The sequence below is a fragment of the Peromyscus eremicus genome, chromosome 8a (assembly GCF_949786415.1).
Source record: "Peromyscus eremicus chromosome 8a, PerEre_H2_v1, whole genome shotgun sequence".
Taxonomy (NCBI): domain Eukaryota; kingdom Metazoa; phylum Chordata; class Mammalia; order Rodentia; family Cricetidae; genus Peromyscus; species Peromyscus eremicus.
In genome coordinates, this window is record NC_081423.1 from 95,781,209 (window position 1) to 95,806,601 (window position 25,393).

Here is a 25,393-nt window from a genome sequence, read left to right on the forward strand (position 1 = left end):
ATGTTGTAATCCTAGGGCTTGGAAGTGGAGACAGGAGGATCAGAAGTTCAAAGTCACCCTTGGTTGCATACTGAATTTAAGGCCAGCCTGGGCTACATGAGCCTCCATCTACCTGTCTATTGATCTGTCTGTATCTCTGTCTACCTATTATGTTTTATTTTTTTTTAATGTGTATATACCTATATAAGTTTATGTGTACCACCAGAATGTAGGTGCTTGCAGAGGCCAGAGAGTATCAGATCCCTTGGAGCTGGAGTTAACAGGCAGCTATGAGCTGCCACATTGGTGCTGGGAACTGAATCTGGGTCCTCTGCAAGAGCGGTAAATGCTCTTAACCACTGAGCCACCAATCCAGCCCCATGCTTTCTTTTTTAATGTAAGGAAAAGCATGGCCTTGGGTTCAATCTGTGCTGTCCCAGTTACTTTTAGACTGTGAACAGTGACTTCTCTCCCATGACTCAGTTTCTTCCTCTGGGAAGTGGGGTGATGATCATAATGCTTAATTCTTAGGGGTCTTGCATGAGAGAATGAGTGAAGTATGTAGCTGGTTGGCTGGTATTGGGTACGCCCCCAAAAGTGTGATACCCTGTTACTGTCCCATGAGCTCCTGTGCTCAAAATATTGGTCAGCTGGTGGTCATTGGTCTATATGGCACAGTTCCTGAGTACAGGGATTGGAAGAGCCTGGGATCAAGCAGGTTTGGGGGCTTCTGCATTGTCTTCTTGTTCTGGGTCACCACAGGCCATTGCCCTAGTTGTCCTGGCCACTTGGTGGCCTTCCAGCCCTCGGGGAGCTTTCTGCCTTAGAAGTTGGTAGCTCACCCTTCCCATACGCAGAATAAAACTTATGCTTAGACTTGGCAGCCAGAAGCTTAATTGTTCCCAGCTCGGCCTCTGTGCTCCACAGCCATGCAGACCTCTTTCCCTCCCCTGAGTCCCAATTAGCAGCCTTTTCTGGCCAGTCAGCAACTGTGAGCTTGGGCTGCAGCCCCTATCCCAGGAAGACTCTTTCTTGGCCCGTGCTCTCTGGCTTTGTTGGAGTAAAATTGTGGCCTGGTGGCTCCAGCTCTGGTCCCCAGGTTGCTCCTAGCACAAGTAGAACATTCTTTCGGCAAAACAATCTGCCTTCCTTCCTCTCCGGCCTCCCAACCTCACAGTCACAATGGTGCAGACACTTGTTTTATAGATGATCTTGACTGTGGTATATGCGCAGCCTCAATGTAGGGGACTTGAGGATATGGCAGCTGTCATCTTGAAATCACTGGGAACCGTAGCTCAAACCTGGAGTCTGTAGTTTTCTCTCCTTTCCCCTGACTTCCCAGCCCCTTAAATTCCCTGCTTCTTTTTTCACCCCTGGAAATTAATGAGCACATGGCACCTGCCTACCTGCCTCCCCCTGCTGAGGGCAACCCCCTATTAACCCCCTGTTTCAAACATGGTGTTGCCCTGTGCTATGTGGTATGTCCTCAGCTCTCTCAGGGGAAAGCAGGCCGCCTTGCAGGAGGAGAAGGGGACCCCAAGCCTGGGATGTAGACAGGATGGCTGAGAAGTCCGGATGCCCAGCAGTTAAACTGGCCAGAAAACCCAATAGCATTGGTATAGCTACAATTCGGACGCTTCTATTAGTTGTTGGCTGGTGGATCATGTCTGTGATGAGTTCATATGTCAAAGTTCTAAGACCAACTCCCCAGGGGTGGCTGTGTTTGGAACTTGGGCATTCAAAGTGCTGCTTAAAGTTAAGTGAGGTCATCAGGGACAGACCCTAACCCAGTGTGACTGGCGCTCTTGCAAGAAGAAGGGATGAGGTCACAGACCCTCATGAGGCTATAAGGAGAGGGTACAGCATCCGCACAAAAATTCATGGCATCAGTCAGCAAGAGGCAAGCTGGGATTTTAGTCCAAGTCTGCCTGAGTCCTAATCCCACGCCTCTGCCCACACTGTGTATGGGGCCAAGGACAGCCCATGGAGGCTTGCCTGGCAGGTAGCCTGTGAGAGCCACAGCAGAGTGGTAAGGAGTGACTACTGCTTTGTTCTGATGGAATACGGCTATGTTCAGGTGTACAGGCCTTGTTTGTGGCTAGAGTTTACTAAGGACAGTCTCTTTCTGGTGACAGCTAGGGCACTGTGTGCTATCATAGAAACCTGTATGTGACCTTGAAAGTCATGGGGGAGGTGTCCTCTGCTTCTATCTGTGACCTCTGCCTGCTGAAGTCTGGTTTCAGAAACCCACAGTGACCCCACAGCTCTTCCCGGAGCTCTCCATTTCTCCCCTCTCCCCTTGAGTCCCTCCAGGCTCCTTTCAGAGGACAGAAGAGACCCTCACCTACCTTGTAGCCCTGATTGATGCCGTTGATGAACTGGGGGCTGGGGGCATTCCAGGTGAAGCGGATGGTTGTGGAATTGGTGGCTTCTGCATGCACATTGCCTGGGGGCACCGTGGGAACTAGAGGAGATCAAGAGATTGGTTGCAGCTGTTCATCTTGTCCAGCATGGTAGAGGACACAGGCAGACTCTATAGATAGTGCTTGGCCAAACCAAGGGTCCCCTTCCTCTCCTACTTCCTGGATTAATTAGAGTTCAATAAATTTTTCTGACCCACCTCCCAAGTTGTCTTGTGATCCAGTTAAAGGTGAAACATCACAGAAGGTCCCTCTACCTCTTCCCACATGACTCCTAACCACGCTCTTCTTTTCTCCTCAGCCATCTGCCCCAGGGGAGCCAGGTGGAGATGCCACTCAAGCCCCATAATGAAGGGCCAGGTGAAGTCAGCCAGGTGTTCATGACTGGACATATGGGTGGCCCGGCAGGCATGCAGCCCAACAGGCCCAGGGACCTGGAGAAAGGGACACACCTGCTCTTCCACGGCCCCTTTCTCCACCCACCTCCCTGAAGCGTCCACTCGGTGACTTTGCTGCTGTAGACGCCCAGCCCGGCACTGTTGTAGGCTGCCACCTCGATCTCATAATTGGTCCAAATGATGAGGTCCTCCAACAACAGGTTGTTGACATCAGCATCCGTGATGTTCTTAAACTGGTACCCCACAGGTAGCCCAGCCAGGCAGTATCTGAAGGCAGAGGGGAAAGTGGGTTGAGTCAGCCTGCAGACTTGTCAACAGCAAACTGCCCAGAGCAGTGCTGGCTGTTAAAACTTGCTGTGACTCTGGGAACTCTCCATCAATACGCCACAACTGTCTAATAGGGTCACTACTAGAACCCATGACTGTTGGCCATGTGACAAGGGTTTGGGGCCAACAAGGAACGAATTTGACTTGGAGGTAATTTTGAGTCATGACAGTTGACTGTTGGCCACTTTGCTCTATAGTACAGGTCTAGAGAGTGCATTTAATCATGTAGTCCAGGATGCCTGGCCTCTAACTATGTAGCTGAGGATAATCCTAATCCTCTTCCCTGCACCTCCCAAGTGCTGAGATTAAAGATCTGCACAGCCATGCCCAGTCGGTGTGATACTAGGTATCAAACACAGGACTCCAGGTGTGCTAGGCAAGAATTCTAATCAGCTGAGCCACAAACACCCCTAACCTCTGCAACATTCTTTTTAACGGGTTTGGGAGACGTGGACAAGATTGCCAGCCAGGGAGGCTGAGAGTCCCTGGGGAAAGTGTTACAGGTGTTAGCTTTTGGGGATCATGGGCGAGGAAAGCACTCCCCACGTTTAGCTCATTTTCTTTCTTTCCCTGGTACAGTGGCTCCTTTGCTGAGAGGGACTGGGAACCCCCAAGGCTACTGACCTCATAGCCACCTTCAACAACATTGCAAAGCAACCACAACAAAGGAGGGGAGATGAGCAAGCAAACGTGGGGTGCTCTGCATGGATGGTGGACTAGTCCTAGGAAAAAGTATAATGCTCAACTATTTTGGTCTGACAGTTGCAAAATCAGAGCCCCCCGAAGTGTTTCTATGCATTCCAGAACCCCAGAGCTGGTATGTTCTAGACCTTAGCATGAATCAGTATAACCCAGCAGCCCATTAAAACACAGACTGCTTGGCCATCCTCTTAGCTTCCCATTGAGGAGGTCTTGGGGACAGACTTGACAATCAGGGTCTCTGCCCAGGTGTGCTGACCCTGTTGGGTTGGGGACCCTACTCTGGGAACCTTTAGGATCAGCCCCAAACCACAGCAAAATCAACCAATCACGGGACAGCTAGAGCCATGGGTTCTTCTAACTGTACGGCCCGCCAGCACCCAGGGATATTGTTGTGCATGGAGGAGGCACAGGCTTGGAAAGGCGTTTTGCAGCCAGCCAAATTCAGAATACACACAGGTGTTTCCAGTAACTACAAAATCCCAAGATAATTAAAAAATTAAATATAAAATAAAAGATATGTGTTTTTGCATGCATGTCTGTCTGTCTGTCTGTGCATCATGTGTGTGCTTAGGGCCTAGGGAGGCCATGAGAAGACAACAGATCCTCTGGAACTGGAGTTACATGTGGTGTGAGCTGCCATGAGGGTGCTGGGAATTGAACCTGGGTCCTTTGGATGAGCAGTCAGCAAGCATGCTTAACCATTGAGCTATTATTTCTTCAGCCCCCCAAAATTTAAAAAAAATTATTTGTGTGGGGGACATGCCCATGCCATGGCACACTTGTGGAGGTCAGAGGACAGTCTGTAGGAATTGTTTTTCTCCTGAGGATTGAACTCAAGTTCCTGGGCTTGGGGGCAGGTGTCACCATCCACTCAGCTACTTGACTTAGGGGTATTTTACTCTGGTCCGCTCCTATGCTTTCTATTAGGTTACTAGTGAAACAGTTCTCAGTCAAATGCAAAGCTTAAAAGTCCACAGATTCGGCCTTTGTTTTCAGCAAGAACCAGAGAAATAAGTTTCTCTTTTCAGTCAATTTTTTTTCCCTATCAATTTCTCTACTTGTATTCTATCTAGCTGGTGTGTCCAACCTTTGGATATTGTGACAGGACACTGTCATCTACAAAGTTCATTTTGAGAACCATGCAATTGAATTACAAACAGAAATTGCAAAAAGAAAGATCTCATAACATTTTAAATTAGTTTGTGATTTTATGTCAAGACCCATTCATAGCTAGCCTTGCCACACGCGTCTGTGATCTGGACACACCCGTGGTCTGGACACACCTTATTCTAAAGGCAGGCCTGCAGCAGAACATCATGAGTCGTGTGGGAGGCTGGCTGCTGGCATTGTTATCTCTTTCTTCCTGTCTGCTCCTACATCAGCCCTGTCCTATGGCAGCACTGGCTGCCATGCAGCCTTGAAGGAATTAAACTGTGTCCTTGTTCACCCATTCCTACTAGCTTTCAAGGCTGTCCCTGTTGTCCATTCATCTGCAATTTTGGTGTGAAACCTTCTTGTCACAGTGTGGGTATTTCTCATCACCCGGTCTTTGTTTGTTGGCTGGGATGGACCATGAATTTGTACTGTTTTCTAATCCACTCTCGCCTCCCATCTCCCTCAGGGTGGAGTGCCCTCCGGGCCCTAGAGTGGGCCTGTACCTGATGATGTAACCCTTGAGGATTCCATTCTGGTGGCTCTCGGGAGGTGGTTGCCACTGGATCATGATGGACTGGTTGGTCCGGCCGCTGGCAATAACGTTCTGTGGAGGGGCCGTGGGGGGCTCCTCAGGGAGGGAAACCCTGGAGCAAAGAAACAGCAAGTGTGATTGACCCTTACCCCATCTCTACCCCATTGACACAGGCGTGTGATAGGTGACAAAGAGGCCGGTCATACTACCTACTGTCCAGGGGTAATTCTGTACCCTTGCTGTGTGCTTTTGGGTAGCTCAGTTAACGTCTCTTTGTGAATTTTTTTTTTTTTTTTTTTGAGACAGGGTCTTGCTTTGCAGTCCAGGGTGGCCTTGAACTTGTAATCCTCCTTCTTCAGCCTCGTGAGTGTAGGATTACAGGCACATGCTATTGTTTTAGGAATAGGGCACCAGCAGTTCCCCACAGGCTTTGGTGGTGGGCCTTACCTAGCCCCTCTTGCTGGGTAAGCAGAGCCCCAGGATAGGTGGGTGGCGATGGTTCAGGGAAGGAGCCCCAGCCTGGAGCCGGCCTTCTGTAAACCAAGCACCACATTTCTTTCTGTGGCATGGTTGGGGAACACAGTGTTCCGCCCAAGTATATTTTTCACGCCACTGACACTTGTCCATTAAAAACAAAAGTTAATTACTTTTGATGGATGTCTTTCCCCTTTTGTTTATTTTTTATGTTTTCGTTCTCTGATGGATAGCTTCCCAAACAGTCCTGTCTGCTTCCAGCTTTTAAAGGGAGGGTGGTTTAACCTTTCCCATGGTGACTCAGGCTATTAGCACAGAAGTTCCTGACGAGTACGAATGGGTGTATAGTACAGCCACAGGCAGAGCGGAAGTGGGGAGGGGCTCCCGGCACTCTGAGTCTTCCCTGCTGTGATGGTGAGACTTCTCAGGGGCCGAGCCACTGCCTGTTCAGTGTACCACGCGGGGGCCAAATCCAGCCTGGCACATGGTAAATGCTCAGTAAGTAGCTGTGTGTGTGTGTGGCGCGGGCGCCACGGCACACCCATGGAGGTCAGAGGACACATGGGCCCTGGGGGTTGAACTCTCAGGCCATCAGGTTTGGCAGCGGATACCTTTACCTGCTGAGCTATCTCACTAGCCCACTTTGTTTGTTTGAGACAGGGTTTCTCTGTGTAGCCCTGGCTGTCCTGGAACTCACTCTATAGACCAGGCTAGCCTTGAACTCAGAGACCTGCCTGCTTCTGCCCCTCAAGTGCTGGAATTAAAGGCATGTGCCACCATGCCTGGCCTTCCTCCACTTTTTTTTTTGAGACCTGGTCTCTCACTGACTTCCAGTTTGCTGTTTCAGCTAGACTGGCTGGCCAGAGAGCCCCAGGATCTGCCCATCTCTGCCTCTTCAGCATTAGGATTACAGGCATGTGCTACCATGCCTAGATTTCCTGCAGTTCCTGAGGATCACAGTTCAGGTCCTCACACCTATGCAGCAAATACTTCACCTACCAAGTCATCTTCCAAGCTGCATTGCTGTTTTTTTTTTTTTTGGGGGGGGGTGGGGAAGACAGGGTCTTACTCTATAGCTTAGATGGCCTGGAACTTGATTTATAGCCCAAGCTGAGCTTGAACTCATGATTCTTCTTCATCTCCCAAACACAAGGATTACAGACCCATGCCACTTCATCCAACTTGAAAGGCATCTTCTGAAGAGCCAAGTGTACAGTTTTGGTGCATATACTGTGTCACAGTCATTCTGACTTCTTAAATGACAACTGCTTTCCCATTAGAAGCGGCTGCTTCTTATAAAAGGCAAGCCAGGTGGGGTCTAGCCTCTATATAACTCTGCTAACTGTGAGAGGCTTTGATGTGGATTGCCAGTTGGTTCCTGGTGTCCATCATTTTGTAAGAGCTTTGCTAGGATGCCCACAGGGTCTGGCATCAGGTTTGGAATTGGACATGGACACTGAAGAGCCCCTCTTTTCTGTGGACCTTCTTGTCTCTTGAACCATGATGGAAGCCTGTGAGACCAGGCAGAATCAGGGAAGTCTTTGAATTTGCCAAGCTCATGGTCACAGGAATGACCCCGGCTTGTTCACTCTTATTATGGACCACACTGTACCCACAATACTCTTCATCTCCTTTAAGCCTCATGCCCCGCCCCCCCCCCCCCCCCCCCCCGGGAAACAAGTCAGACATATCATTCTCCCGTTCTACAGAGTAGGCAGAGACTCTGAACCAGACCCACCCTGTGGCTTGCCCCATGTGTCACCCTGGTTTGGTGGCAGGCAGGTGGAGTCTCACTCAGGGGGATACTTGTGCCCCTCACCTCTCTGTGTCCTTGCTGAACTGTCCTTTGCCCACATCATTGACAGCACAGAGGCGGAACTGGTAGGAACGAGCGGGAACCAGCCCTTTGACCATCACTGAGGTAGCTTCTGGGTCCACACTGGCAAGGAGAATGGTCCACGGGGCATCTGCAGACACATGGGGTTGGGGTAGAGGGGGGCATTTTGCAGGTGGGCTATGAGACCTGCTCCTTTTTAAAAACATTAATTTTCAAATTTATTTCCTTTTGTGTATACATGTGTATGTCTATGGGTGTGCATGTGCCATGGTGTCATTTGGCGGTCAGAGGGCAACTTGAGGGAGTGGGATCTCTCCCACCATGAGGATCCCAAGGACTCAACTCAGGTCATCAGGCTTGGCAGCAGATGCTTTTACTGGTTGAGCCATCTCGTCAGCCAGTGATGTGATGGATTTTACTCTTCACTCCAGTCCTTTCTTTTGGGTTGGCAGGAGAGTGAGTGTCTCCCTAACTTGGTCCAGTATAGGTCACCATGTCAGCTCTTTTGGGTCCCATTAGCCCATGTGACCCAGGGGTTGGCAGGAGCTGGGAGGAAGTGGAAGCAGGGGTTCATGGGAATTGAGATGCTTCTTCCCCTTGAATCCATGAGCTCCAGAAAAGCTGCACCAAGGATATCGTTCAAATTGCACCAGCTAACACTGAAATTCACAGTGGGAGACTTGTGAGAACAACAGCTGCTGTCTTTGAGGCTGCCCCTGGGCCAGGTCTTACACAAGACCTTCCCCCTACATTGCTCAAAGCCCAGATTGGCTTTGAACTCATGATTCTCCCACCTTGGCCTTCCAAGTGCTGGGGCTACAGGCTATAGTCCCATGCCAGGCTCACCCATGCAAGTCTTGTATAATAACCCACGGGGGTCACTCATGGTCCTGGAAGTACGACCATTCATTGCTCTTTTTACATGTGAGGAAGAGATGGCTGTCCAGGGGGGAAATCCCAGAGACCCAAGAAGTGTATGATGGGAGCTGGCTGACTCGCACACGTGATCTTTAAGCTCATGTGCCGCTTTGCCCAGGTTGTAGGGGGCATGGGAAGGTGATATTGGGGAACCTTACTGTTTTCTGACATCTCCAAGATGTAGCGCATCAGGGGACTGTTGCCATCGAAGGGCTTGGCCCAGGTCAGGTTGATGGCGCGCCTCTCCACGGTGCTGAGTGTTGCCACAGGGTGCTCAGGGGCATGGGGAAGCTGCCTGGAGGAGAGAGATGTGTGGAAGGCCCATCCCGAGTGCTATGCTCTGCCATCGGCAGACAGCAACACTGCAGATTCAGTGAGTCATATGTTCCCATGACACTGGGTACATGACACTGTGTGTGTCATGGAATGCTGCCCTTCATGCTAAACTGATCTTCAATTTGCTAAGTGGAAGAGGATGACCTTGAAGAGGATGATCTTCCTCCCTCCACCTTCCAAATACTTAGATTATAGGCATTTGCTGCCTAGTAGCCATTACCACCTTCATCTAAGTAGCTGTGATTACCCACAGAGGACCCTCAACAAGATCACCATATGGAAACCTACTACTGTAGAAACTTCCTAAAATATGTACTCATAGGCGTATATGAAAGGAGTTCAGGGGCTGGGAGAGATGGCTCAGAGGTTAAGAGCACTGGCTGCTCTTCCATAGGTCCTGAGTTCAATTCCCAGCAACCACATGGTGGCTCACAACCATCTACAATGGGATCTGGTGCCCTCTTCTGGTATGCAGACAGAACACTGTATCCATAATAAATAAATAAATATTTAAAAAATAAATAAAAGGAGTTCAGATGGAGTTACTCTCTAATAGGGGCACGATGGCTCTCCTAGATACCAGCTTATAATTTTATACACTAGCCAATAAAAAAGCCCAGTGTCATGTATGGGGTATCTGTTTTTCAAGTTGTTGTTCGGTGGGATCCCAAAACTGTCTCTCCAACATTAAAGGCTGTTGCTACTTCCAGAGCTTGATGGTAAGACCTTACTGCTGAAAATACCATATACTAGTGTCACAGGACATGGAGAAATCAAGCTGGTACCAACCTGAAGCTTCATCCCTACTGCCTTGCCTTTATATTTCTAGAAGGTTCAATACATGCTATTGGGGGAGAAAAGTCATCCACAGTCCCACCCAGCTGTGAATCCCGTAAGCTACAGTAACAACTAGCCTGGCAAGCTACACTCACTGGTGCATCGGCGGCACAAACATCATGGAGTAACCAACCACTCTCTGCATGGGTTCAAGGCCTGCCTCACAAGATGGAATTCAGGTCAGATGCCATTAAATGGGCCTAAGGCTTATGATCATAGGGGAGACACCAACACCATCATTGTCCTAAGTAGACATAGAAAGCAACCGCCTCCTAAGTTTTTATCCTTCTACTTTTCGATTAGGGCATCTTTCAGTCCTCTCCAGAGAAGCTGTTCCCTGCAGTAAAGGGTGACAAATACAGAGACCCATGGCTGGTCAATGTGCAGAGGGAGAGACTGTGAAGTACTCAGTTATAAACGACACATCTACATCCCCCCCAACCCCCCCACCAGGGCTTAGCGATCATCTCGGAAGAAGGGGTAGAGAGACCGTAAGAGTCAGAGGTGGTGAACATCTACACAGAAACTGTGTTTGCTGGGTGACAGGGACGCTGTACACATGAACTCACAGTGGCTGTGGCTGTATGCTCAAGACCAAATCAGCCACACTCTCCACATGGAAGGGGGAGGGCTCATGAGTCCTACCCATAGCTAAATATCTGGCTGGAAATGGCCGGCTGAGAAAGAATTAATTTTCTTCAGGGATGTGATCCCAGAAAAGCTCTCCACGCTCTGGTAGATGGTTCTTCACCCATGCCCGTACAGGCAGCATAAGTGAACTCTGGGTTTTAAAACCAAGTACATGAAGTGGAGAGGGAGACGTGGTGGGGTGTGGGGAGGAGTTGGGTGGGGGGAAGGATGCAGGTAGAGTTGATCAAAATACGTAACAGGCATGTATGAAATTCTCAAGCAGTAAAAACAAAGATTGCCTATTGATATTTCCTCATGGGAGGGGGTGGGGAGGTTGGTCATTAGACTGTCACTTGAGAGTCCCACCGATCCCTCTTGCCCTTCGTCCCCAGGAAGGCATGTGGCATGTAACCCTGTTCTAGCTGCATGTGCTCTCAAGCGGGGCTAGTGCAAATTCAGGGCAGAAGGCTAACTGAAGAGGGAACTCCACCTGTGCAACTCCGAGGAAGTCACCGTCCGCACTGGAGTGGGACATTTTGGTGATGCAGCTGCCTCGGGGGTCACCCACACACCTCAAGTAAGCCCAACAAACTCATTGGCACGCCATGAGTGGCCAATGACATGGGTGGAATCATTCCTTTGCTGTCTTGGTGACCTATCTGGAGTGAGCAGACATTTGTACCTGCAGATTCTCCTCTCTGGAACTAGAGCCCCATTTAAGGCCTACACAGACTTCTGCTTCTCACAGGGTGTCCCTGAGCTGAGGGACAGGCCTAGCAGGATGCTCAGGAGGTATCTTAGGGAACGTGGGTGGGCCTTGTCGTAGACGTACATGGCTTTTGGTCATGACTAAAGGAGCTGGTTGGCTCTGAATACCCCACTGCCCCCATTACCTGTGCCTCCTTTGTCCTTACCTGACTCGCAGGTGGGCGTTTCGAGAGTCATTGCCACCAGCTGAGAGCACCCGGCAGGTGTACGTGCCAATGTCCCCTGACCATGTCTGCGAGATGTGTAGGGAGCCGTTTCTGTCCAGACGGACCCGGGGATTGGTCTCCACAGCCAGGGTGGCCCCGTCCTTCTCCCACACATACCTATGGAAGGGGAGGACAGGCGGGTCAGTGAAAGGAGGTCAGAAAGTTTCCAGGGTGGGCCACACCCAAGCCTCCTCCTGCAAAGAATGAGCCCAAAGCAGGCAGGAGGCCATTACAGGCCTCATATGTGTGGCCTCTGGGACTGGGTTTGTGGGCAGGGAGCAGGGCCTGGGAGGAGGTTGTTCCCTGGGTAGAGCCTGGAACTCCATCACTCCTGGGGCAGGTGCTGGGTCCAGGAGCACCATTCAAGCAGCAGGCCATTACTGGCCATTTACACCCTGGGTTCAGATCTGGGTCAAAATGTTGTTATTTTTGGCCAGAAGCCATCACAAAACAGCCCTGGGAAAGAGCCAGCCCGAGGAATTCCTCTGAAGATGTTAAGAGATTACGGCTGGAGAAGGAATCAAAGTTTCCGAGTCGACTACATTTTGGAATTAGTTCTATGAGGGGAATCATTAGATCGATGCATCACTGTGACAAATTGACTTTAGTGTCCAAAAAAAAAAAAAAAAAATCACTTTAGCTGTGGCCAGTCGGAACGAAGGGAGACTTGAGAAATGACATCCACACTGGTGCATGACAGTACAAAATACCTCCTCTAGAGTTGTTAGGGAGAAAACACAGCCATTATCACCGTCATGGACAGACTCCAAGAATTAGCTCCGTGGAGGTGGCATGCACAGTGAGTGCCCTCCAGGGAAGGAGGCTGTAGTCCTCAAAAGGGCTCAAAAAGGGCAAGATGTCACCTGGAGACAGAAGTGGGTCAGCCTCAGGGTTCTAAAGTTATCTGAAGTTCAGAGAACGAAAGACTGCCAATGAGAGTATGTCTGTTATATTTTAACCCCGAGTTTAAATAGAAAAACCAACAGAGGTGTTAACTACTGGCAAGAAAAAAACAAAAACAAAAAACCACAAACAAACAAACAAGGAAAAGAAGGACATGGAAAGGAAAAATTTTTCAGTACTGGGAGCCTGCGATCAACACGCAAACATAAATCTCTATTTCTAGATTCTTCTCCTACGCCCTGCTGGTGGACTGCAGGGATACTGTGTCCTGGAGTGAGAAGCTCAGGCCCAAGGCTGCCCCTGACACCAGCAGCTTGTGATGTGATCTTGGGTAGGTTTATTTAACTGTCTCTGACTCAGCTGTCTGTAGCACGTGGAACCCACTTACTTCATAAGATTATAAAGACTGTAGAGCCAATATGGAATACTTCGGGGAGTACCAAACATGGCAAATGGTCAGTGAAAGTCAGCCATTGATGTTTTCATTGAAGAATATTTATATCAATGATTTCTAGTTATCAATCTGTCCATTCACACATCTATTTACCTACCACTTGCCTATCTAGGTTTCCATCCATCCACTCATCTATCTATAGGAGCTTTTATTTACCCACTCACATACCTACCTTTGAGTTTCCATAACATTCATCAAGCCACACATCCATCTAACCATCCATCCATCCATCCATCCACCCACCCATCCATCCATCCATCCTTCCTTCCACCCACCCATCCATCCATTCACTTACCCATCTAAGAATCCATCCACCCATCATTCATCCATCCACCCAGCCACATTTCCATACATCCTGTTTTTAAAACTGTCTTTTCTCAGCAAAGCATCACATACTCTTGTCATGTGGTATTGCTAAACCATACATTAAAAATTAGAAACAAGCAGATGCAGGGTGTTAGGATACAGTCCCCATGTCACTTCACTGACTTGCTAGTGCTGGACATACTATTACCTCCTTTCCCGCTACTGTAGTTAATAATGTGATGAACACCCTCATCGAAAAATGTTTACCTGCACTCCACTTCTTCAAAGATAAATGATCAGCAGTGAAACTGCCAAGTTAATTTTAGAGGCTTTTAATATATGCTTAGGAATGGACAATAGCAGTCACTTCCCATTCATCCTGTTACCCAGAAAAGAATCATCCTTGCTAGTGTTCGTGGAATGAGCAGGCTTTTCCTTAAAAGCAGATCTATTTGCAGAGAGTTACTGCTGCTTAAGAGACACCCATGGCAAGCAGACGCTCTTTGCTTTAGGACATGATGCTCCAGGGAACATATGTCCCTGCCTGGGAAGTATTGTGTTACTAAACTCAAATCTAATTAATAGGTACTTGATTCGAATTAGAAACACAAAGGATAGAAGAATAGGTTAGCAGCACAAGATAGTATGTAGCCAAATCCAGAATGGAGATATTCTATAGGAGGTCAGTGAGCTATGGCCCATTACATGCTTATATATCTAAAGTTTTAAAAATGAAACAAAGATTTATTATTTTTATTCTGTGCATCTGTGTGTTTGCTTGAATGCATGTTTATGTGTAGTGTGTGTGTGTGTGTGTGTGCGCACGCGTGTGTGCACATCTACTGTTTGTGGAGCAGAGAAGAGTATTGGGTCCCCTGCAACTGGAGTTACAGACAATTGTGGGCTGCCATATAGATGCTGGGATCAAACTCAGGTCCTCTGCAAGAGCAGTGACTGCTGAGCCACTTCTCCAGCCCCTGTATAAAAAAGTTTTATTGTGACATGGCCAAGCCCATTTGTGGACATATTACAGATAGAGTTGAGTAGTGGTGACAAAGACAACGTGGCTCTCAAAGCTAAACCATTTACTTCTGGCCCTTTATAGAAATGGTTTATTGACCTCTGCGTTATAAAATCTGGTTTCTGCAATGACTCAATGACATAAAACCAAAATAAAACCAGAGCCGGTGAGATGGCTCGGTGGGCAAAGGTGCTTGCTGACCGTCGGATGACTCAGGAACTCCCAGGGTCGGGAGAGAGAACTCACTGCCATTGACCTCCACATGCATGCATGCCCACACAATAACAAAACGTAAAAATCCCCTCCCACCAACGACCGACGTGAACAAAACAAAAGGAAAGGTCCTTTCAACAGATGATGCTGGCGCCACTGGACGTCACGTGCAGAACAGATGTAGCTGTAGTCACAAGCCTCATGCCTGTTACAAAAATTTATTCAAAATTGGTCCCAGATCTAAATGTATGATGCAGAATCCCCCAACTGCTAGGGGATAATGTAAAATCGACATGGCCTCGCCCTTGGTGCTAGCTCCATATACTACACCGAAGGCCTGATCCCTGGGAGAAAGGATTGATAAGATGGACTCTGTCAAAATTAAAATTTTCTGCTCTTCCACAGATATTGCCAAGAGAATAAAAAGAGAAGCCACAGACTGGGAGAAAATGTTTGCATAACAAATATCTGATAAGGCACTGTTATCCAAAATATACAGAGAATTCTTAAAACTCAACCATAAGAAAACAAATGCCTGATTAAAAACTAGGCTGAAGTCCTTGACAGACATCTCCTCGATGAAGACACACACAGAGGGAGACAGAAATGAGACGTTCTCCTCCTAGGTCATGGAGAAATGCAAATTAGAGCAGCCGATGGGCTGGACAGATGGCTCAGCAGTTGAGAGTGGATACAGCTGTTGTAGAGGACTGGAGTTCCATTCCCAGCACCATGTCAGGAGGCTCACAATCGCCTGTAACTCCAGCTCCAAAGAATCTGACGCCCTCTTCTGGACTCCATTGGAACTGCACTCACAGGCACATACCCCCACACAGACACACAGACATATGCACATAATTAAAAAAAACCACTTCAGAACAGCAACAAGAACCACACCATAACTAAAAGAATGGCCAACATCAATCACCCAGTGCCTGCCAGGGGAATACTCACTCCTCCAAGACATGTACCACCCCTCTGGAAGACAGCTGGGCACTTGCCCCTACCACCTTTTCACAGGGTCTCATTATGTAGCCCTGGATGGCCTGGAACTTGTTCTGTGGACCAGGCTGGCCTCTAGCTCACAGAGATCTGCCTGCCTCTGCCTCTGTCGCCTGAGTCCTGGGATTAAAGATGTGTGCTGTCAATCCTGGCTTGGGTGGTTTCTTATGAAAGTAAATAAAACCTATACTTAGCCAAGCATGGTGGCTCTTGTCTGTAATCTTAGCACTTGGGAAGGTGAAGCAGGAGAATGACTACAAGTTTCAGCCCACCTTGGGCTATATAACAAGACTCTATCTCAAAAAGCTATGTGTGTGTGCACACACACCTCTCTACCCAAATCACACTCTTAGCATTATTTTCCACAAATCAAAGTTGAAATAAAAATTAAATAACATCCAAGTCTCTTCAAGTCATTAGGGTAGACAATTTCCAGACTAATCTAGTTATACAACTGGCTGCCAAATCGTGTGGCCAGTGGTCCTTCAGGGACCCTCTTGGCTCTAGGTCACAATAGACAATCATGAGCAAATCAAAGATGTGTCAGCAATTTGGATACTGGGATGCTCATAATGAGATTTCTCTATATTAGCAAAAATTTAGAAATAATAAAAAAATGCAGTCACTGTGAACTTGTAAACTATGTTTCACCCACACAATGGATTCCAAGCAATCCTGTAATTGAGTTGATGCAAAAATATTTACTGACATGGCACACGGGCACAGTAGGTCCTTAAGGGAAAAAGATTAGAGAACAGAAAATGTCTGGCTTCCTTAATGGAACTCAAATATCATTATGGATGGTGTCTAATTAAGGGGAACAGTTAGCTTATGTTTTTCTCTATCTTACTTTTTTTTTTTTTGCTGATCTGCATTTTCCTCCTAAAATGTAATCGATTCATTACATAGTAAAAGTAAAAAAAAATTATTAATAGTAATAATGTCTCAAAGTATATCATTCAGGTTCTGTCTCGATCTAGACCCAGACACCGAATAGATTCTTCTAGAATGGCTTTAGAGACATTCCATGCTGGCAGCTTGCAGCTAGCTGTCTGGGCTCATCCCTGGGGCCCAGCTTTGTCTTGACAATACATCACTTGGGATTTGAGCGACCAAGGCTTGAATGTGATCGGTTGGTTTACCCCTTTCTAGCTTGCTCAGGGGACCCCGTTGTGCTTTGTAGCTAGAATACTCTGTTTCTGGAAAAAACATCAGAATCACTGGAGAGCTATAAAAATGCTGAGATCTGCCCTCACCACCTATTTATCTCAAGGCTGCAGAGGGCAGCAGGGGCCTCCCCTGCCCAAGGGACACAGGCTTGGAGTAGAGACGAAGAGCTAGCCTTGGGCATCCACTCTGCCAGTTTGCAGAGGTGGGGGTGTGGTGAGAGCTCACTTCTTTCTCCTCTCATCTTAAGAGGAATGTGTGACATGGCTACGTCACCCTCAGGTGCAGATGACTTCTAGGAAAGCGCCAGCAGGGATTTCCTGTTTGTAGGTTGCTGGGGAACCCAGAGAGTGGGTCTGTAGAAGCATGGGTACTCCAGGTTCTATTCCATTAGGAACCACCCAGAAGAGTAATAAAATGAACTGGTCTTTCTGAAATAGAAATAAGTGACATTTTTTATTTTAATTTATTTTTTTTAATAAGTGACATTTTAATATATAAATATCAACAGAGGGGCTGGGCAGATGGCTCAGTGGACACGGTGCTTGCTATGCAAACATGAATTTGGCTCCCCAGTACCATGTAAAAGCTGGGCCAGGCTGTACATGTGTGTTATCTCAGCATGGAGATGTCTGGCACTCACTGGCATGCTGACCTGGCAGAGCTGTGAGCTCCAGGTTTAATGGGAGATGCTTAGAGACTGATAGAGAGCGATGCCTGATGTCTACCTCTGGTCTGCATGCCCATGCACGTACACACACACACACACACACACACACACACACACATACATACGCACTTGCATGCACACACCCATATTCACACACATTCATACATTCATATACACACATATACACATGTGCATACACACACAGGCATATATGCACTCACATGCCATCACACATATTCACACACACACACACACACACACACACATACACACACACTGGAAACAGTTGCTGAGTCAACACAGTGGTTACTCAGGTTTTTTAACTAGTAGACACAGAAAGGACACTACCATGTTATGCCAGAGTGTGAGTCACAGTGGCATGGATGTGGGTCTTCTCTGAGGACATGTTCACAGTTACTTTATTAACTTTTTTTTTTCTTTTAGAGAAAAATCTGATGAAGTCATGACTAAGGATCCTAAGATTGATCTGTCTACATTCCGACTAGCTCTACGTGATTTCAGGCTCATGGTTGTGTTCGTGCTGACGTGCAATAATGCTCCAAAAGTCAATGCTGAACACTCCACGAGGCATTTCTCAGCCTGAGTGGGCACCGTGTTCTCTAAGGACCTAGCTGGGCCTAGTGTCCTGCAATCCTGGCGCCTCAGAACTGTGACTGACTGACTCTGCACTGGTCCTCTGCCCAGTGACCACCAGGTGGCACCCCAGGACACAGTTGTGAGGCTCAGGGAGGCCATGTCTGCGGGAGGCAGGAGTGCCCACCCCTCCTGGCCTCCACGCCAATTGTGTGACAGTGTTACTGCTCGTTAGTGGGACAGTAACACGCTAGAATCTTCTAAAGAAGCAGTTATGCTGACTCCCCAGCCTTCTGGAGCTCTCAGGAGAACACAAAGGGGCACCACACAGCCCTCCTGGTTGTAGATCCCAGTCTTCTTACGGTTTGGGGGTACACTGGGTGTCCTTGTTCAAGTACGGGTATTTGGAAACCTGGGTACACAGATGACTTTCTCAGCCTCTATAGTGGCTTCCAGAGCCACACTGAGCTTTTAAGGGACCAGGTATCTTGAGGGTCAAGTTCCTGGCTCCCCCATAGTGGGGAGGGGGTGACTTCAGTTTAGGCATTTTCCTTATAAGCCTTCTTCCCTGGTCATCCCCTGGGGTCGCTTTCTGCCCCATCCTTATGCTCACCTCTTTATCATCATCTTTTTCTTTTAAAAATTTATTTTTTTTTTAAATTTTATGTGCATTGGTGTTTTGCCTACATGTATGTCTGTGTGAGGGTGTCAGGTCCCCTGGAGATAGAATTATAGGCAGTTGTAAGTTGCCGTGTGGGTGTTGGGAATTGAACCTGGGTCTTCTGGAAGAAGAGCCAGTGCTCTTAACTGCTGAGCCATTTCTCCAGCCCCCTCTTTGTCTTCTTAACCAGACCACTCCATGATGGATGCTAAAATAAGACACGAAGACCTTACAATAGGTGCTTAAACTAATTAGTTCACATGAGGTTAGTTGGGGGTCTGAAAGTGGGGAGTATGCACTTGGCGTCCTCCATCTCCTCATCTTAAATGCCTCTCTTTCCTTCCCTCCCTCCCTTCCTTCTCTTTTGCTGCTCTGTGCGTGTAGTGTATGTGCACAATATGGGCAGGGTGTATATGCACGTGTGTGTGTGTGTGTGTGTGTGTGTGTGTGTGTGAGTGCACAATATGAGAAGGGTGTATATGCACATGTGTGTGTGTACAATATGGGCAGGGTGTATATGCACATGTGTGTGTGAGTGTGTGTGTACAATATGGGCAGGGTGTATATGCACATGTGTGTGTGAGTGTGTGTGCACAATATGAGAAGGGTGTATATGCACATGTGTGTGTGCACAATATGGGCAGGGTGTATATGCACGTGTGTGTGTGTGTGTGTGTGTGTGTGTGTGTGTGTGTGTGTGTGTGAGTGTGTGGTGGCCAGAGGAGGATGTCAGGTGACCTGGCTATAGCGCTCTTCCTTACTCCTTTGGACCGTGTCTCTCCTGAACCCGGCATAGGCTGGAGCAAGCTCCAGCAGTCCTGCTCTGCCTCTCCACAGTGCTAGGGTTACAGGTACCCATGCAGCCATGTTCTGCTTTTGACATCCATATGCAGCTGCACCCTACTTTTGGGGGCCGGGATTTGAACTCAGGTCTTTGTGCTCACACAGCAAGTGTTCTTAGCACGGAGTCATCTCCCAAGTCCTTCTCCTTGTTCTACTTCTCTGCCTTCCATTCTGTCAACACAGCACAGTCCCCAGATGCTCACTCAGCCTCTTCTTCGTCTTAGCCCCGTACCCAGTTCTGGGAATAGCCCCCAAGGCCTTACAGATGGCATCAGCTCCCGATGATGTCATCCTGACTTAAAAGCATCCACCCTCCCCCCCCCCCCCCCCCCCGGCTTTGCCTGGAGTACCTGATAGTCACTCTAGGATCGTGGGTCACTCCACACACCATAGAGGCCTGGGTGCCCTTGATGACACTCTGGTCCTGGGGTGGCTTGGTGATGCGGGTCCGGGCTGTAAGACAAGGTAGACACAGTGCAGCGAGCAGGGATGTGGGGCTGGCACCCTAGTATGACCTGGCACAGGAGGGGCATTCCTCAGGTGATCTGGGGCTGTACCTCTGGATGTTGGGAGAGGATGAGGAATGACTTCATGTGTAGACAGGTGTGTAGACTATATAAAAGTCTCAGAAGAGTGGAGAGGACAAAGTGTCCCAGGGACACTGTGATTCTCAGAAGCCACAAACAGACATGGTGAAGCCTCTGAGTGCCGGGTAGGGAATGGAAACTGGAAGCTGAGAGTGATCAGGTCTACGAGGACAGCTTGTTGGTGACAGACAGGGTCTAGCCATTCACCCCAGGCCCTGGGGCTCAGCCTGGACAGGTGGCCATACACCTGCATGTCTAGGGTGTACACCCCAAGTAGAAGAGGCTTGAGACATCTGGGGACATCTCTCCAGGCTGAGACTGAGTGTGGCAGATGGTGTACTGAGCAGACAAGCTCACCTGAATGGGCCTCACCACTATGGTGCTAATGTCTCGAGTGCTTTCTCAGCAGCACAGGGGCAGTTAAGGGGCTCAGAGGGACATTGTCTGGCCCACAGAGCCAAAAATATTTACACTCTGGCTCTGTGTTGATTTCTACCCTAAAATACACAAGACAGCTTTTTACAGTTCTCTGGACTCAGCCAAGCATGGCACAGCCTCCCCATCCTGTGGCCTTGCTGGCAAGAGCCGTCACCTTCCAGTTCTTGGCTTCCAAGTTAATTTGTCACCATCCCTGTGACAGGAAGAGCCTTGGCTGTGTCAGCAACGCAGTCTGAAAGTACAGATGCTGGCAGCCTGCCCCTGCGGATGGTCACTCACCCCATACGACCAGGTCTGCCGAGGCCTCGTCTACTCCCCGAGAGTTGGTGGCCAAACAGGTGTAGGTACCGGCGTCAGAGATGTGGGTTGGGCTAACGAGCAGGCTTCCAGACTCCAGCAGCGTGAAGCGAGGCAGCTGGACAGAGCCACTTGCTAAGATGCGCTCCCCTGAGGTAACATAGGGATTGTTGGGGTGTCAGACGCAGTCTTGATACTGGCCCCAGATGTTCCACTTCTGGAAGGTCTCAGGTACCCACCCAACTCTGGAAATGTTAAATGGGTTGGGAACAGGCCTGAGCTGGGGCTTGGTGACAGGCTCAGGCTCACAGGGTGACGGGGTGGCAGTACCCTTTATAGGCCACCCTTTCTGCCACCCTCCACCCACCACCGTGGCTGCCCTTCACCAGGAGGCCACGCTCTGTCTGTCACTGCTGCTAGCGTCAGCCAGCCATGGCCTGGGAGGCAGCTGCATTTGGGCTGGGAGGAGGAGGCAGGAGACAGGCTGGCAAGGTGATGATGGGCATCCTGGCACAGGACAGGATGCTTCTGGGGAGAGTCACCTTCAGGAGAGCTGAGGAGGAGAGGGATGGATGAGGGGTGCAGCGGGACAGTGCAGGGGAGATGTGAAAGAGAGATAGAGATAACAGATTGACTGACAGACAGACAGATAGACAGACAGATGGATAAAGATACTACCAGGTCAGAACAGACCTCTTGCAGTGGGATGTAGGAGGTCTTGGGTCTGGCCTGGGAGAGACAGAGAGACACAGGAAAACACAGGGTGATGTGGTTTGTGAAAGATGTGTGGCACAATATACAGCTTTTACAACGGTACACAGGGAACTCAATGTGCCTAGCTTTTGAAATGAGATTTCAAGATTCTCCCCCGACTGTCACATGGCTATGCCCTCTGAATGTTCATCCCATCTACCTTTCTGCCAAGTGATAGCAGGCCGTGGTGCTCCTGAGGTCTCGCACGCCAGTACCACTGACATCCCGTCAATCACTGTACTGTCAAGGGGGCCCCTGGTGATATTAGGGGCGATGCCTGTAAGGGAAGACAGCAGGATCTGTTAGACACGTAGGAAGATCCCCAGTCAGGGCCCAGGAGCTCTGAGCCTACAAAAAGACGGGTCTTCCCCTCTGCCCACTGGCCCTGGTGTTACAGGGCCTTCTGCAGGGAGGCATGTGAGAGGTCCAGAGGTACCTGTCAGGACAGTTCTGCCCTCTGGAAACTCAGGACTCCACTGAGGGGAAACTGAGGACCCAGAGGGCAGCTCACACCCTCAGTGACAAAGTCAGTAGGACTTGACCTCTATTGAACATGCACTAGCTTGTCTATGAATGAACAGCTGAGAGTTGCCTTTGTGCTGGGTCTCCAGAACCCTAGGTGACTCCTCTGACCCGAGGTCAGCAGACACAGCAACTGGAACTGGCTTTTCTCCAAGGGCATCAATGGCCCCAGGACCCCTGAAGAGGATCATGAGGGAGCAAGGCCCCCTTTCCTCTGGCAAGGTGCGGTGCTGAGGGACTTCACGACCTGGTGCCATAGGGGATAGCCTCCTGGAATCCCACCAGAGTGCAGTCCCACCCCACCAGAGTGCAGTCCCACCCCACCACGCCCCTCAGCAGTGTGGAGGGATACAGTGCCTCCTGGGGTGGCTCAGGGACAGCCCAGGGGAGGACACTTACTGGTGACAGCCAGGTAGGTGGAGGTCTGCGCCTCTCCAGCGGCATTGTGGGCGAAGCACTGGAGCATGCCAGTGTCATCGGGCAGCAGGCCACTGATCTGCAGGCCGCCATCACTGCGCTGCTTGAAGCGCGTCAGCTTTTCCACCTCCACCAGCGCAGCATCCTTGTACCAGGTGATGGAGGGAGGTGGTACCCCTGCAGGAGGCCAGGGCCACCGTCAGCCAGAAGTCAGCGGGTGGGGGGCGCTACGGTGCTTTGCTTTCTAGAACCTTCTCATAGACATTGATTTTTATGGAGTATGTTCTTTGAAGTCTCAAGACTTTCAAGATAGAGTAGAGATTTTTTTGGAAAATGGAAATTTCCTAGAATCAGTTTTCCACAGAAATGCCTCACTGGGCAATTTTTAGAGGGGAGGTTCATTATTATTATTATTATTGTTTAAATTTTTATTTATTATTGTTGGGAGAGGGCATGCATGTGCCACTGCATGTATGTGGAGGCCAGAAGACAATTTTGTGGAGTTAGTTCTCCCCTTCCACCTTTATGTGGGTTCCAGGGATTGAACCCAGAGCGTCAGGTTTTTTTGGCAAGCACCTTTGCCCAAAGAGACATCCTATCTGCTCCTATTATATTAAGAATTACCTTTTAAATTGTGTGTGTGTGTGTGTGTGTGTGTGCGCGCGCGTGCGCATGTGTATATGTGTGTATACATGTGTGCATGTATGTGTGTGCATGTGTGTGGGTACCCAGAGGCATCCATTTCACCCACAGCTGGAGACAAAGGTGGTAAGAATCCTGATATGGATGCTGAGAACTGAACTCAGATCCTCTGTATAAGTAGTATGAGCTTTTAAACTCTGAACCATTATTATTATTATTATTATTAAATGTATTTATTTTATGTGCATGAGTATTCTTCCTACATGTATGTATGTGCATCATATGTGTCTTGTGCTCACAGGGTTCAGAAAAGGACATCTGGAATTATGGGTGCTTGTGAACTACCAAGTATATGGGTGCTGGGAGTCGAACCTGGGTCCTCTGCAAGAGCAACAAGTGCTCTGAACTGCTAACCATCTCTCCAGCCCCTATTGTCATTTTTGAGACAGAGGTTTACATATCCCAGGCTGGCCTTCAACTCTCTGTGTAGCAGAAGATGACCTTGACTTTCTGATCCTCCTGCCTTGACCCCCCAAGGGCTAGTATTACAAAGGGTTTGTGCCACCATGCCTGGTTCATACAGTGCTGGGGATTGAACCAGGGTTCTGCACATGCCTCGCAAACACTACCAACCGAGCTAACTCTCCAACCCTGGCTTCTTCTTCATTGGCTTCTACATCATCATCATCATCATCATCATCATCATCATCATCATCATCATTATATATTTTAGACAAGGCCCTGCTCTATAGCCCAGGTTGTCTTGGAACTCACTATAGCCCAGGCTAGCCTTGAACTCATGTCAACCTTCTTTCCTCCACCTCCTGAGCAGAGATGGCAGGTATGTCTTTAACTTTTTACTGCAATGCTTGGCTCAGCCTTCTGTGTATTGTGCTAACCTCCAGGTGCAGTTCCCACCCCCTGACAATTGAGCCTAGGCGAAGAAGCAGGCAGAGGGGCCTCTGTCCCATGGGAGGTCCCCAGAAGTCCCATCTCTTGTCTGCACACAGAGGAAGATGGATGTCTCAACCCTTGGCCTGGTTCTCTCTCCTCACAGATGTCTCTCGGCTCTCCCGTGCTCCCCTTCATCCTCCCTCTCTGACTCTGCTCAAACTTGACTTCCCCAGAGGCACCCTACACTCTCAAGAGGCAGCCACAGCTCTGCCCCCGCCTCCCCTCCCCACTTCCACTCTGCAGTCAGCCATCACCGTGTTTCATGCACTGGATGACACCAGTTCTTGGCTATTCATGGCAACACGATGGGGGATCAGGGTGTGGCTTCCAATCGACAGCATGTCATGATTTAATTGGCAGCCTTTTTTCTTTCTTAGTGGCACATAAAATAATGGGGCCCCTCACAGCTCACGGCATTTTGAATGAGATGAAATAAGGCAGCTTTATTTGTTTATTGGTTTCTTCCTCTCTGTGCAAATATGTAAGTTGGAAAACAGGAGGGATTTGGCTATGTGGTTCATCTGTGAACCCAGCCTGGCTTACTCCCTTTGGGTGGTCAAGAATGAGCAACCCTGTTGGGATTATGCGATGGCAGTGTCTACCTGCCACCCCTCTGCTCCCACGGGCCCTCATCTCTGGCTCTGCCTAAGGGTCTCAGAAGAGCTGCAGCTCTGCAAACTCCTCTCCTCCCTGGCTCAGGATTCTCTATTCTCTGGGCAGCCTGGAACTCACAGCAATCCTCCTGCCTCAGCTGCTGGATGCTAGGATGCTTCAGTCCCCATACTCCACGCGACAGCACCTTTTTAACCCTCTATCTCCTGGCTATAGCTGCCTTTGGGCTTGACTCTGTCAGGACGGGGCAGTAAGCATGGGAAACAGTAATGGAGGGTTAAGTAGGACCCGCAGGGGGAGAAGACCGAGCCAGGCAACCCCCACCTCCAACGGGCTGAGTGGATGACACTTGTTCAGGTGGGACACGCCAGGTCCGCGGATGCTGGCAAAATGGTGATTCGGCATTGTCTACAACTCTCAAATTATGGGCAATTTGGGTCTGTCACCTGTCCTGAAATTACGGTAATTTGGGCTCATTTGTAACCCTGGAGTTACGTGGGTTGATTTGCAGCCTGAGATTACCGTAATTTGGCTGTTTGTTTCCTGGGTGCCAGTGCCTAGCCAGCCTGTCACTGCTTAGCGATGTGGTCTGGAGGGAGGGGGGGGGGCGCTTAGAGATGTCCTGACCGGGATGAGAGAGGCTGAAGGTCTGGGGTCCTTGTCCCCACACCCGTGCCTCTGTGTTACCTTTGGCTCGACAGGGGATGTCCACCACCTTCTCCATCTCTGCTGTGATGTGTCTCTCAGGCTCTCTGACAAACTGAGGCGGCTCTGTGGGGGGGGGGGCGGAGAAGGACCAGGAGACAGGATTAGAGGCT

General features: G+C 49.2%; 2 protein-coding genes across 2 annotated transcripts in view; both read right to left on the bottom strand.

Annotated features, from left to right (window-relative positions):
• Sdk2 (sidekick cell adhesion molecule 2) overlaps positions 1 to 11,650 on the bottom strand; it is a gene marked incomplete at its 5' end in the record, with an annotated part of 79,672 nt that extends 68,022 nt beyond the window's left edge. Inside the window, 6 exons of the mRNA XM_059270745.1 lie at positions 2,328 to 2,443; positions 2,883 to 3,064; positions 5,485 to 5,625; positions 7,807 to 7,954; positions 8,901 to 9,037; positions 11,460 to 11,650. Of these exons, the coding sequence (XP_059126728.1) occupies positions 2,328 to 2,443; positions 2,883 to 3,064; positions 5,485 to 5,625; positions 7,807 to 7,954; positions 8,901 to 9,037; positions 11,460 to 11,650 (915 nt within the window). The remainder of the gene's footprint in view (positions 1 to 2,327; positions 2,444 to 2,882; positions 3,065 to 5,484; positions 5,626 to 7,806; positions 7,955 to 8,900; positions 9,038 to 11,459) is intronic.
• A 10-nt stretch (positions 11,651 to 11,660) lies between these two features.
• LOC131917113 (protein sidekick-2-like) overlaps positions 11,661 to 25,393 on the bottom strand; it is an 88,443-nt gene continuing 74,710 nt past the window's right edge. The window contains exons 9-14 of the mRNA XM_059270746.1: positions 25,263 to 25,346; positions 22,350 to 22,544; positions 21,589 to 21,705; positions 20,658 to 20,825; positions 19,690 to 19,806; positions 11,661 to 11,713 (exon numbers count right to left, since the gene is read on the bottom strand). Coding sequence (XP_059126729.1) covers positions 11,661 to 11,713; positions 19,690 to 19,806; positions 20,658 to 20,825; positions 21,589 to 21,705; positions 22,350 to 22,544; positions 25,263 to 25,346 — 734 coding nt within the window. The remainder of the gene's footprint in view (positions 11,714 to 19,689; positions 19,807 to 20,657; positions 20,826 to 21,588; positions 21,706 to 22,349; positions 22,545 to 25,262; positions 25,347 to 25,393) is intronic.